The sequence below is a fragment of the Pezoporus occidentalis genome, unplaced genomic scaffold, assembly GCF_034315485.1.
Source record: "Pezoporus occidentalis ecotype Australia unplaced genomic scaffold, CSIRO_AGI_Poc_V1 ctg37, whole genome shotgun sequence".
Taxonomy (NCBI): Eukaryota; Metazoa; Chordata; class Aves; order Psittaciformes; family Psittacidae; genus Pezoporus; species Pezoporus occidentalis.
Window position 1 is genome coordinate 3,479,050 of NW_026915691.1, and position 14,586 is coordinate 3,493,635.

Sequence of the window (14,586 nt, forward strand, 5' to 3'; positions counted from 1 at the left end):
AAGCTGCTGTGTGTCAGGATGTCTACCCCACCCTCAGTCTAACATCTCATTGCATCTTGTTTGAAGGAAACTGAAAAGTACTGCAGCTACAGTGACTGCTTTGAAAACTGCACTAGCAAACTTACTGTAAATCTGAAGGATACACGCTTTGCATCTATTTCCAGATACGTTTTAAATTGTTAAGAAAAAAATGCTATAAGCACCTTTGTGTTAGACCCTGGCAATACCTTTAACCCCCTGTTTCTACCCTTATTTCTTGGATTATGACTTAATTACATATTATAAACTGTGTTAGTGCTCCTGATTCTTTTGCCCTAAGGAGTCAGCCATGTAACAACTGGTTAAAAATCTACATCTTTCAATTGTAGATACCATTACTAACCACTTGACCAGGTCTTCCAATTCACTACAAGGACCATAGATAGTGTTGCATGGGATGAAGAGCCATTATTTCCTCCCCTAACCTTCAAAGCCTTTAAATCTTCACTGACCACAGAACAATATAAGCATCACCAAATGGACACAACAGAAATGGTATCTATGGATCAACATGGCAAGAGCAGTATAATGTTAGCATCCAACACAGGAATAATAATAAATTTATTACAATTGAAACAAACAGATAATGCATTAGTTCATGTACAAAATACTGATAGCATTCTGCTGCCTCAGTCAGTGCTTACTAAGTACCCACAGTTAAAAACATCCTAAAACTGATGACACCACACAGATTTACAAAGGTCATAGCAATTCCTTGACGCTACTGGAAGAGAGCTCAGCTACTCTTTAAGGTTTGCTGCACAATACAGGGAAATGGAGGAGGATGGAATGGGAATATCTGAAATTTGAAATTGTTCTGCAAAAGGAAATTAAGAGTGACCAACTTATAAGTATGGGGAAAATAAAACCATCACACTATGCATGAAATTAGTTACTCATGGCAAATGTTTCCATTAGCAGTGCCCAATGATAAGGCAGCTGATGACCAATTTGAGTGCCCATCATTGCTCAAGGCACAAAATCTTGGTTGTCAGTTCTACTTCCGCGCTATGTTGGTTTTAACTTTTCTTTTTAAACAAACTGATGAAGTACAGGAGCATTTTCACTGAACTGCATCAACTTCCAAAGCAAGCCAGACACCTCAGAGAGACGCCTAGTAAAACAAACGTAGCTACAAACCTGCTGGATTGATTTGTGTTACTAGGTGCTTTATACTGTTGGGCTTGTTCCCCCACACCTTTACGTACACATTTACTGAGTTTATAGAGGAAGTCAGTGTGTCATTGGTATCTCTTTTTTTCTCATTCCAGAAGTGAGGTGATGAGAAACGTGGTTCATGCTAACAAAAACCCAACCATTTAAACAGAGTAGTGTTTAAATAACCTATAAAATACTTCCCACCCCCCACCCCCCATTTTGTTCCCCACCCCCATGTATAATTATCCAGATCTCTTTCAAGTACTTGAGGGATGCCTTAAAAAGCTGTAATTCATCCCATCTCTGGGCAAAACTAATAGGCAAAAAGATTCCTGCAATCACAGACAAGTTTGCAACCGCATTCTAGTTGCAGCTAATTTATTTCTGGGGCAGTATCAGGTCACAAAACACACAGTGTGAAACAAATACTGGCACTGAGCATACTCTGAAGCAAATTAGGACATTTTCTCCCTACTTCCTCTTATACCAGACTCCCTGATGGAAGTCCACAAATAATTTCTTCTCTAAGAAGACAATAAAAACTCATCCTAATACAGTCTCAAGAACCATATATACACATTTTGTATATTTGAAAATGCTGGCAAAAGTCCACAGAGGCAGAGGATAAAAAGCATGAAAACCAAGTCTAACATCAGGTTCTCTACTGAACCTGACGTCTAGAAACAAAACAACATAAGGTTTCTTTCTTCTCAAGTACCCTCACCAAAATGCAATTTTCCAGCTGCATGTGGAAGAGACCAGCTGTTGAGACCTTCTTTCTTGCTTCACGGTTTAGGAAATGAGATGTTATGCAGCAGAGAGGCAGGCCTGACGAATACTTTGTGCCCAGGTGTTTAGGAGTGCCGTGACCGAATGCTTATCTGGAAGTTGCAATAGTTTGGAAGTCATGTACCGATACACGGACTGCAAAAAGGGATTGGCTGCTGGAAAGAAAGAGGTAACAGATAAATAGAGTTACAATAAAAACAGTATTTAAAAGAAGACTAATATACGATGTTCGCATTTCCCCACTATTACTGCATGCACATGCCCAAAAAGTGTCATGCTAGCATCCTCATACCATACTGTCTGGGGTTTTTTATCCACAGAGGGCTCTGATCTGGATAGTCCGCTGGAACACTGAGCTGTAGTGGTGGTACATTTGGGAGATTCTTGTCATCTAGAATGCAAACACAATTCCCATCAGAACAAAGCATTCCTTGCTGGCGAAAGGGTTTTTTGTGCATCATTCAGTTTGGAACCTAGACTCATCCCAAGGAGGAACCAACCTGTACATCTCAATTTTTATTGAAGGCAATCTCATTGTTTGCTTTAGCAACACTTAAATTCTTGGAGGAAAAGCCTGGCAAATGTAGCTCCATCTTTTACACATTTCTGTACCTTGCCACTCTCACCATTTCATCAGCTGAACTTCATTAAGTTAGACACCTAATTTCTGAAAATTAAGTGCCTTATACTGATATTCAGGACAAAACCAGTTCCAATTTCTCAAACGAGGGGAGGAGGAAAGAATCTGTTTTCCCCATTGGAATGCAAGAGCAGAACAAGTTAATAGACTATAACACTTTATGATTATTTAGCCGAGACCAAAAAAGATGCAATATGAATTTTTCTTGAACATATACCATTGTCAGTGATCACTAGTACAAATTGAAACAGACCCTCCCAAAAATTAACTCAACACTTCCCTAGCTCTGTCCTAGTTGCTGGAGGCAGAACAATTCTCACGTATCATTCTCACGTATCAATATAGGTCAAATCAGGAGTAAAGATTGCTACTAGCAACAAATTATTTTCTAGCCACTAAATGAGATTATCAACTGCAGCTTCAGTACAATGAAAGGATCAGTCATCACAAATGAAATCTCCAGGTGTACCCTGGAGCAGGCTGCACAGAATGTCATGATTAAGCAGTGCCCTGAATCTGGTAAGTACAGACTTCATGCCGAAGCCAAAGGTTAGCAAGATTCAAAGCTGTTAGCAAAAAACTCTTCAACCAAGCTCAGCACTTCTTTCTGAATTCAGCCCTTAGTTACTTCTTGCTTACCTAGCTTACATATAAGATGCACTGTGCCGTTATTACTGCAGTGGGAAGGGTCCAGGTTCACCAGGAATTTAGGATTTAATCTTGCAACTTCCCCTTGTAAGACATTTGGTATGGTTTGTCTCTCATCCTCTTCATATTTCCGTTTTCGAGGGGAAGCAACTGGAGCCCTGTGTAAAACACAGTCCGCAAAAGGACTAGGTGAAAACTTTGTGCCAACACTGCATTTGTCAAATATTTTACAGCTGTAGAAAGGACAGCTATAGCTCACACTCATCCATAAACCCATCTGTTCTTTTAAAAGCTTCTATAGATAAATGTCTTTTTTGTTAAATAATGAACATAGACAGCAGGTCATAATACGTACGTGATGGGTGGCCCATGAATTGCAGTCATAGCTGGCATAAATGTACGGTAAAGGGAATGGTTGAAGACTGGTGAACGGATGTTGGCCAAAACAGCATCCAGAAGTGGCTGACACAAGTACTGCTGTTTGGTGGGGGGCACTGCGGGAGGTGGTGGAGTAGGCTGAAACAGAAGAGAAGCCCCTTTTCTTTTAATCATCACCAAAAAAGAAATCTTTACTATTGACTCTGCAAAATTTGATAGTGGTAATCTTCCAATGCATGAAATGCAGAGGATTCTCAAAACTGCATACAGTAACATTAAGTGGGAAATAAACTAAAAAAAAAAAAAAAAAACAACCACAGCTCTCATGTAGGAAATCTGTCCTGAAATGTACTGCAAAAACTCCTAGAAAGGACTCACGTCTTTGCACAAAGTACAAGAATTTGAAAGTTCAGCTAAAAGAAACATACAGATGACTTACATAAAGTAAATGCTAGCCCATTTTTTTTTGTTTCCTTACTTTGTCCTATCTTACTTGAAGTCTTAACAGCATGACACCAAGAAATGCAAAAAACTGTCTTGGCAAATCATATCATCATTTGGAATTAACTGTTTATTCTTGACAGTTCACAGCATTACATACCACAGCCATATCATTTTTCAGCTTCTCCAGAGCAATTTCACATTTCTGCAGCGTCTTCAGAGGGCACCTGCACAAGAGGAGAAACTTCATCACCACAAAATGGTCACCTTGGCTAAAGTATTTCTGGTATCTAAGCCCCACAGACAGCCTCAATGCCAACAGGGCTGGATGCTAAACAACAAATTTCTGGAAGAGCTGGGGAATCTGATGTCCAGGCAAAAGGAGAAAGAGTTACCGTTTTGAAGGGTCAGTCAGGATATCCAGCAGACTCTTCATTTTACTCAGGTCCTTCTTCCTATCTGAAATAATATCAGAGACACAAACACTGACTACAAGAATAGCTTCCATATTTGCAGACAGGAATATAATATAATGTTAAAAGTGAAAGCATGCGTATCCAAAACAAGTATGCCCATTGTGTAAGCTCTATGTGTCCCAAAAACATAAGTAGGAAAGAAAAACTGAAGAGAATTTAAGGATGAGGCTTTTATCTATTCTTCACAGTAAATCTTTACAGTCATAGGCAAGAAAAGCATCTAACTTTCACTATCAATTTTAATCCCTAGAATAGAAGCCATCACAAAAGACAAGTTCCTGCTACTCTCATCAGAAGAGATAGCTGAAAGAGAGAAATGCACAACTAAATATAGGAAACCTCACCTTCATTTTTATCTATTTTATTGATCATCCTCCGGAGTGGCTCAATGTATTTTGATAGCTGTTTGAGTTTTTCCAGATACTGTTGCTCCTCTGACTGGCTAGAACTGGCTGGACTCATGACAGAATTTGGATTTCCTGGCAAGAAGTAAAGACTGCATGTCACAGGGATGATAAAAGATACTGCAGAACAACACTCTTGCATTTCAGAATCCGGGTCTGAGATGTGGCACTCCCAAATCATAGCTTACATCAAATATCCAAATTCACAACTGGATGCCCTATAGTTTAAGGGCTTGTCCAATCCTCTAGTCTTTGTGCAGAAATAACATGTTTGTGGACAGAACAGCAATTCTCATTTAATAATTTTTTTTTCTGAAATGGTCCAAAGTTTCATACACCCATTTTCTAGGTCCTCATTTTGCCTTCACTCTGGTGCATTGAACACTAAATCAACACATTGAATTTGCTGCAGTTTTCCTCAAGTCAGTGCTTTCCAACTGCAGAGCACACAACACTGGTATGAGAAGGAGCTAGCATGTTACTTCCATTCACGGTATCAGAAACTGCTTATTACATCTGGAAGAGAGAAGAGCACAAATGTCAGAGTACACCTAGGAAGGTGTTTTGGAGCAAAGCAGCCTGCCACCTGTGATTAAGTGGTTACATCCTTTACAATAGCATGCTGTCGCTATGGGTTCTTTCCTGCATGGAACTAAGGCATCATTATGCCTCTATAACCTCACTCCATTAAATCAAGTATCATTCTTTTTCAAAAGACTTGGGAAGTTAGAAAAACCCGTTACATAGTTCAGTAATGAGAAAAGAAGTTTCAATAGATTTTGATGCGAGATATCCATGTTGCTGTGTTATGTGGTACATGTGCCATGTTCATTACTTGTAATGCTGGCTGCTTTGTAGAGCTCTTTAAACTTTACATCATGCTAAAAAATACAAGTTTTTTTTGGAACTATTAGTTACCAAAACATACCCCAACTCATGGTCTGCAGTATAGCACCCAGATCACTTACCTGGAGTGTTTAAAGGACCTGGGGATGGGACACTAAAGTTCTGAGGTGTTCGTGCAGCTGCTGGGCTCTGCGATGGCTGTGGAGATGGACTGGGGAGAAAGCTGCTGGGTGATGGAGCTGGGCCAGAGCTGGAAAATAAGCATAAAAATCAAACCTGCCAGAATATGACAAGGAAGCATGATCAGTGAGCAGATATGCTTTCAGCAGGCTTTGTTACAGCACTGTGTAGCTCTGCCAGTAGTAGATATGGTGAAGATTTCTTACAGTTTCTTTATTTAAAATAGGGATTTTCAGGCTGTATTCAGCACAATCCTGCCTATACTCTCACTGCAGTTATCAAAATTCACTGACTTCAATGGAAACAGCATAAGATACATTGAATGCTTCTGAAAACCTCACCCTTACAGAACTGACAAAGAGTCTAGCTCACCTGACATTTGAATTTGGCTGAGAAGTTGGCTGGCCTGGCTGAGGGGATGGCTGTGGCTGTGGTGGAGGAGGCATTGACTGAGGGGTTTGAGCTTGTTGGACAGGAGATGGGGATGACATCATGGTAATATTGTTCTGGCTGACCTGAAATGTGGAAAAAGATCAATAACAACAAAAGGGAGTAAAGGATGGGAACCTAACTAAAAGGCTTTACCTATGGAGAGAAGCGTATCCTCAGACCTACAAGAAATTACACTGTTAAGTTTCCTGTTCTCTCCCATAACGATAGTCCCACCTGTATTACTCTTACGGCTCTTAGGGCAGTACTTCACATCAACCTTATTAGAAATAACTATTAAAACTGCACATAATTTGAATAACTGTATAATCATTGGTTTTTATTTCCCACACCATCACATTGCAATTAAAATATCAGTAATGCCACCTGAAAAGCCTGTACTTTAATAGTACTAAAGAAGAGCAGGAAGTAAAGACAGTTCTAACTTGAGAATTAACAGCCATAAAAACTCCTCCTTATTTTGACATTTGAATTCGTCTTCACAGTCTGTCAGACTTGACTGTAGTTTCCCAATGGATTTTCTTTAGGAGGAAGGAAGGACAAAAGCACACAGTAAGCCAAACCATCAACATCTTGCTCAAACATTCAGCTTTGAAAATCTTGATGGAGATAGAAACACGCCAAACCAAAAGCCTGGATGGGAAATTAAATGGAAGTAGCTTTCTGGCCTTAGGAGCATGATGAGGTATGTCTAAAGGACAAAAAGATGAGTAAGATTATTTCCAGAGCAGTACCAAACTCTGTAACAATTAAGTGTATTCTTTACACAATAAAGTGCCAGAGCCAGATGACGCTCAAGTTAAAGCAACTTCTCAATTTGTTCTAATGGACGCTTTTCCCCTTGATCCCTTAAAACAAAAAAGCCCTGTTTCACAGTAGTGCAGATATTAAGTGATCGTGTTCGTTTAAGGGACATGCAGAGTTCTTGTGGTTATAGACACATACATACAAAGATAAATCAAACCAGCCTCCAGAGGCTGCATATTATGACTCATCCAAGCGTCCATTCTGTAAGTCACTTGTTAGCACCTTAATGAATTAACAACTCTGTCTCCCTCGGTCTAAAGCATTTTTAAGCTAAGGTCCCAGTAATCCACTAGTCCCAAACACTTCATGGGCACTGCAACTTGGTGTTGTCCTTCACTCATTAAATATGAATCTAAATCATCCAATTGTTTCCAGAGGACGTGATATTTAGCACATGAAAAAGCAAGTATCGCATGACCTACTTTTGCATGTACACACTGAACATGACAAGAAATACTTCGCTTGGAACACCCCATTACAGCATGCAAGAAGTCACACTTCTCTAAAAAGAAAAATGGGCCCAAACAAATCTTCAGCTAGGTGCAAATGTAGAACTGTTAAGCCCGAAGATGCTACTATATAATCCATTACAGCATAGCTTAAAAAAAAAAAAAAAAAAAATCAAAATCAAACAGAGTCTGACATACTAAGATTTTTTTTCCGTTTTCAATTACCCCATTATCTTCGCAACCTCTCCGGCAAAGAGAATACCTAGAACAAGTGAGGCTGAAATGATGCTTTAAATCAGCTGTGATACCTTCATTTTCTCCATAATCAATAAATACCGAGACTGTGATTACTGTTTCTCCTAGGAGGTGGATTTTTTTAACAGTACATGTCCCTTCAACAGTAAGGAAAACATTTCTGAGATTGAAAAGCACAGACTGCGTCCCATAGAAACCAAGCTTCTCACCACTCTGGAAGGATGCTATGATGAACACTGCAAAAAGCATTCCCTGACGGTTTTACAATTCTATTCAAAGTTCTATCAAATACCAAGTGATTTAGAGCTTACCCATATGGATGCTGGACCCATTTTTTCATCAAGTCAAACTAAAATAACATTTTGTGGTTTATCATTTCCTGAAAATCACACACCCCTTTTAAGTGTCTCAAGTTGGTTACATAAAATTACTTCTGAAAACTTAAATCCTTGTGTTTTGGGAAACAACAAGAAAGATTTCGTTAGGGCTTTTGCAAGATTTAAGCTTCTGTATCTACTTAACACCAAGATCCCTTCACATTAATTTACAAATGTTGCAGAAAAGCAAAGAAAAGAACATGCAGCATCTACTCTGCACATAAGCAGAGAATTAATTAGATTTTATTTATATATTAACCCTTCTGATTTAAGTACATACATAGGCAAACAGCCTTCCTTCTTCCAACAGGTTTGCTCTGCCAGCTTAATTTCAGAATACCAAAGGCTAATGTCTAATATTAATCAATTTGTGACAGTGTCAAAAACATGTACTCAGAAGTGTGCAATCCTGAACGTACTCTCTTACTTTAATTTGAAAGCAGTTAATTTGCTACATAATAATTTCAGTTGTCTTTCTATAGAACAGATTTAAAGATGCTTTTAGCTTCAGATTTCTACACTGTTTGCAGGATATTACAAAAATTTAATGAAATTTTAACTTCTAGATAATGTTCTTTCCAACTAACTTCAATTAAAGAGAAGGCTTAAACAAAAAAACAACCCAAAACCAAAACACAAAAAATACCATTAAACCCAAAAGACAAAAAAAAAAGGAAAAACAAACCAACCTTCCTCCAGAGCTTTAACTCCATTAAACTTATTTAGCTCCTCATTTAACTCCAGAGTTACTGACCATCCATTTTCCACATACATAAGGAAATGCAACTGTACTTTTTCACTTATGGAAGACAGTTTCTGTATCTACATATTCATGGACAGCAATTACAGCCCACTGAATGTGAATCTGCTCTGCAACTCTGCCATGACCTGATCATGACACTAAGCCCTACTTTTCTGAAGTCTTGCCCAAAGGATACTTAGGCTTGCATGACAAAAGTTTGCACTTAGTAACCACTAAATCTAAGCTATTCTTAGTATTCAGAACACACCATGCTGGAAGATAAATTTAGCTATGAGGCCTATATCCAGTCTGCTGAGTCTCAAGCAAGGGACAGCACACAGTATAAATAAGGCTAGCAAGAGTTTTTCAGAAGCTCGCAGTAGAAAGAGCGTACAATGCAGAAGCGATCAACAAGGAAAATGAGACTGCAACAAGGAAGTGGTGGGTAAAGAGGAACAGTAAAAACACTTAAGTCCAAAGGAAAACTCTAGAAACCATTACACTACTTACAGCGTACTTAACATTTCAACGTTAAGCCAGTAAGCACAGCCTTGCCTAATCCATTGCAAACTGAGTTTAAAGTTCACCATTATGCTGCTTTACATGACAAAATGTCAACTCTGCAGAGCTTCAAATAAGTTCAGATACAAGTTTCCATATTCCCACTCAGGCTAGTATCCCTTGCTTCATTTTAATATTAACTCAGGTTTACTTGGTTTTCCCCACCCTGAATTTTCAGATTGCTGAATACTTCTGTGCCAACAATAAAGTGGAAGTTCACGTTATTGCAGACTGCAAAAATTTTGTTATCTAATTGCTAAATCTATGTGTTAATCTTTAAGTAAGTTTCAGTAAGAGCAGGTTTCTTGAGTGAATCCAAATATGGAGCATCAATCTTCTCTTAGCTGTTCAAAAAGTGCCACTAACATTGACAGCAGTTCATCTTTGGTAACTATTCAGGCTCAAACTTCAGCTAAGTTTAAAAAAAAAAAATCAGTTCTAACACTAGCAATTCAAAAGACCAGGAGGTTGTGGAATTCAGTGTAAATCACTGTTTACACTATCAAGTATCAGTAAGTACATTCTTTTCATTGAATAGACAGTAACAACAACAAAATCCCAATTAAACAAAAAAAAAAAGCACTGTAGAATCAACTGAGCCTTAAGGTAAAAAAAACACAAACTGACATTTTTGTCATACAGAGTAAAAATAGTCACTCAGTATTTATATCATATCCCCTTTTGTTGAAAGGGATTCTTCACTGCAACACCAAGATATTTTTCTAAAGAGAGAAGACACTCTGAACTGCCTACCACCAAGTCTAAATGACTTTTGGTACTGTAGTCAATAAGAAGACAGTCTTCAATGAGTAATTAATAAACAGATACATGCTATAGCCCTTTTTCTCCTGTGGCAAGCACCTGCAAGGGCTCTGATGATAAGCCAGTTATAACATATCCGTTAGACAATATTATTTAAGCGTTTTATGAAATTAAGAGGTAGAAATAACAACACTTCTAAGTTCTAATCTACCTAGAACCTCAACAAAATGATCTGGAAAGAGCACTACAGATTCATCCTGATCTAGAGCTGTCAAGTATATGGCATTGTCAGTCTGGCTTTAAAAACATGCTTCCTGCCAGCATCAAACTGTGACTTATTCACTCATTTTACTACCACCTGCTTAGGAGCATTTTCACTCCAATTATTGTTCATACAGAAATTTCCTTTCCTCTTCTGCCGTCTCTAGTTCTTCAGCCTTTTACATCATTTTCACAATCCTTGGAATGATACTGAGAGTGCTCCTGGATGACCAATTCATTTGGTATCAGAAATCAATGCTCCTCAATAATCACAGACATGACAGCACTAAAAGATCAGCCTATGGCACTGAATGCTTAAACTAGAGGTCTTTTATTATGACTCAAATATTAAATTTAAGCCAGTCTAATCCTTAAATATCTATCAGAAGGCTTCATTGTCAAATCAAACATATGAATAATTCATATGCAGATAACTGTCTCAGTTACATATAACTGCTACAGTAAATAATGTTCAAAGTAAACTGTCTTTTGACTCAACAACTATGCCTGGGTTTTATTTCAGTTAAGGTAAGAACAATGACCATCCATCTTAAACTAGAAACAACAAAGGATGTGTTTGCATAGGTCTACAGAATCTTTCTGGTTACTGTATCTACCTTCCTGAGAAAAGGCTGTGCCTACTGAACTTGGTGCAGCAGCACTAGGAAGCAAAGTTTCAGACATTCCAGAGACCCGCAAGAAGCTTGCAAAGGAAACAAAAATCAAAGAGTGAAGAAACTTTCATGAAACCTATGAACAAAATTGAGAACTAAAATTGCATCTGGCATTAAATTTGAAAATTAGCATCTAGAAGAATAAGACATGAGGTTCAGGAATAACAGACAGAAAAATGCAGTTGAATGCTATTCCATCATCATGATGTGGATTTAAATCACCACCAATCACAGGGCTCAGGACACTTCAGCAGAGGAGAGCCTCATTTTGTGACTTCCTGGTAAGAACTCAGTTCTATTTCTCCCCATTCTAGTTCTCCCCGAAAATGAAATGTTTCACTTGCAAAACATGACCATGAGGTTTTTAGAAGATGCAGAACTGCACCAGGCAGATGCAGTACTTGTGCATCTTCCAACAACAGCTGGATGGTGCTGCCAGCCTTGCCTACACAGGTTCTTCTCTGATGCAGGTACAAGTGGAATCCTTCTGGCAGTTCCACCTACACAACTATGAAACAAAGGAACAGCTCCATTTTTCTTGGTTCCCAGTATCATGCCAAGAAGCTACTCAAATTGATATCAGCCAAGTTCACCATTAATGAAAGAAGCAATTGTAGAGAATACGAACATGAGTAAGGTCCCAGACACAACTCAGCTAGGACACTGCAGTACTGACTCACAGTACTCATGAATGCACACTTGTGGAGTATGGACAAAAACCGTAACAGAAACCACAACCTCTCATTTAAGACTTGACTCAATTCTGAGCATGCAGATGATGTACATGTTAAAATAAAGATCTATATTGCTTTAAAAATGCTTTATTTGATATCCCAAGCTCTCAGAAAACCTATTATTTAAAATGAAAAAGGATCCATAAGAAACCTTAACAACCCAGTACCCTGAGTAACACCAGCAAGTTAGTTGTTTCATAAAGAAGTGAACTTCTTGCTTGAAAGCAAGAGCTATATAATCACATATTGAATGCTTTGCACCATTCCTGACACGATGTGCTTTGACTCAGTAAATACCTGTGGCATTTGCTGTCCGCCCAAAGGAATGGAGCTTGGCGGTGTAGCAGACACAGCGGTGGTAGGCGGGAACCGTGGTCTTATTTGCATCCCACCTCGGGCCATAGGTGCGGTGATCATCTTTGAGGACAGAGGGACAACAGACAAAAGTAATCGCAAAACAAGAAATGCAGTGCACTGGCAGGATGAGAAGCACATGCAACCTCCAGGAATTAGGGGGAGGGAGAGCATGAAGGGAAGGTTAGTGAGCTTTTCTCTAAAGGTTAATCTAACATGCTAGCTTATAAACCAAACTCCTTTTCATCCTTCCTATCCAGTTTCAGGAAGCATCTAATGAATTCTAGGTATCTTGAGAGAACTGATACATAGATTCAGATTCTTGGGTCGAGGGTTCACTATGCTGCCATTTACATGAAGGGCTTTTCCTAAATTTTGTCTGAAATCTTAAATTTCTAGAATTCTTGGAAATAAGTACTCTAAAATTGTTGTCAAGAATGCTCCATGTAAGAAGCTATATAATGCCATAGGTTGCTGATGTGCTTTCATTCCCACAGAGGGCTCAAAGGATTTAACAGTATTTGCATATGCCATCCTTCATTACAGAAGTATTTGGCTGACAGTTCAACAGCAGCTGTGAGTACAAATGCTCCACAGTGAGCAAGATTTCAGACCAACCTATGACACTATAATAATACCAAAGACAACAAAAAGGACTTCTGTGTTTGAAAAAGCTATTTCCTTCCTTTTATAACCCAAAGAATAAGTCAAATATATCCTTGCAATCTCCAATATTCTGAAAAATATCCATTCCTCTATTACTAAACTATGCAAAAATACTCGTTATGAGTCTTATAATCTGCCTTGATCATGCACTATTTGATTCTCCAGATGTACAGACTGAGCACACCCTGAAACGTCAGCACTTAGGACAAATGCTGAGGTTAGCACTGGAATGGATTTGCATTTTACAACAGTATTAGGACTACACTACTCTGCAGTGTCTAGAAGTACCTTTCAGAACCATTAGCCTGAGTAAGCCACACAGATTTAATAATATATATCTGTATAACCCTCTGTTGCTTAAAGTTTTGATATTATACCACTTATGCCGAGAATTAACAGCAAATACAGCGTATTTTTGAAGTAGTATTCCAATAACTTTGGCAGATTCAGTCAACAGTAAAAGAGCTTCTGTTTGGTTCTTCAAAGATCTACAGTAAAGTAGTCCTCCAAGCTACTTTTTTTCCTCCAGCATATGTATTACCAAGGAACCTAAACAGGCCCTAACTAACCTACTTGTTAATGAAGTCTCCTTTCAGTAAATGGTTTGGGGCATTCTTGCTTAGTGTTCAATGTAAATGGACTGAAGCAGCCAGCAACATGTCTCTAGAGGATGTCAGAGAATGCATGTGCTTACAACTGTTAAATAAAATTAAATACAACATAGCAAGACTGAAAAAGGAAGCAATAACTGATAAAGAAAACAGTGTCGAATTCAGCACAGCTGTTAGTTCACAACATCAGAGCAATGCAGTCCCCTTCCATCCAAGGCAAAGAGGGATGGTCAGAGACAGGATTTCAAAAGAGAAACAAATGAGAGCACTTCAGACATCACACACACATGCACATGTACACACACAGCATGCAACAGCCACCACAAGCTAACACAACAACCCAGCACTGGCACAAAGCACAGGTGGATGCTACAAAGTGCAGTGAAGAGCTACAGTATCAACATGAGAGCTGGTGAAGCAACACAACCCTAACAAAACAAAAAAAAACAACAACCAAAACCAAAAAACAAAACAAAACCAAAAACAAAACTTGAAAATTGCTGGGAGAGGGACAGGAGGGAAGGGGAATATATCCTTCCAGGCACAATCACCCCATCTTAGACCCTCGTGAATGCACATGGATCTCTGGAGCGTGTGAAATCCCAGGGATGCTATGGTGACCCGCACGTCCCACCTTGGTCCTGTTTCTCATGCCACGCCACCAAAGTGTGAAGATCAGCTTGCTTCCTCCAACGGCAAGGAAATTAGAAGCATATTCACAGTTTAAGTGTCTGGCAAACCACTGAACACCAGTATAAGAAATTGCAATTCAAAGGTTTTCAGCTGATTGTGGTTTTGTGGTTGGACAATTTTGTGTTTGATTTTCTTTTATTTTTTTCTTTTTTTTTAAATGTGTGCTTCAGAAAGCAAGTGTATATATAAAA

At 38.7% G+C, this 14,586-nt stretch overlaps 1 protein-coding gene across 5 annotated transcripts in view; it reads right to left on the minus strand.

Moving 5' to 3' along the window:
- Positions 1-565: 565 nt before the first annotated feature.
- MED15 (mediator complex subunit 15) overlaps positions 566-14,586 on the minus strand; it is a 30,276-nt gene continuing 16,255 nt past the window's right edge. For 2 of the 5 annotated variants that reach the window (XM_062631380.1, XM_062631377.1), the window contains 10 exons: positions 12,369-12,488; positions 6,372-6,514; positions 5,942-6,069; positions 4,914-5,048; positions 4,489-4,552; positions 4,254-4,320; positions 3,630-3,790; positions 3,266-3,432; positions 2,279-2,377; positions 566-2,141 (listed from right to left, as the gene is read on the minus strand). In XM_062631380.1, the coding sequence (XP_062487364.1) occupies positions 2,005-2,141; positions 2,279-2,377; positions 3,266-3,432; positions 3,630-3,790; positions 4,254-4,320; positions 4,489-4,552; positions 4,914-5,048; positions 5,942-6,069; positions 6,372-6,514; positions 12,369-12,488 (1,221 nt within the window). In that variant the 3' untranslated portion in view covers positions 566-2,004. The remainder of the gene's footprint in view (positions 2,142-2,278; positions 2,378-3,265; positions 3,433-3,629; positions 3,791-4,253; positions 4,321-4,488; positions 4,553-4,913; positions 5,049-5,941; positions 6,070-6,371; positions 6,515-12,368; positions 12,489-14,586) is intronic. The other 3 variants (XM_062631381.1, XM_062631379.1, XM_062631378.1) reach the window with 2 other exon arrangements.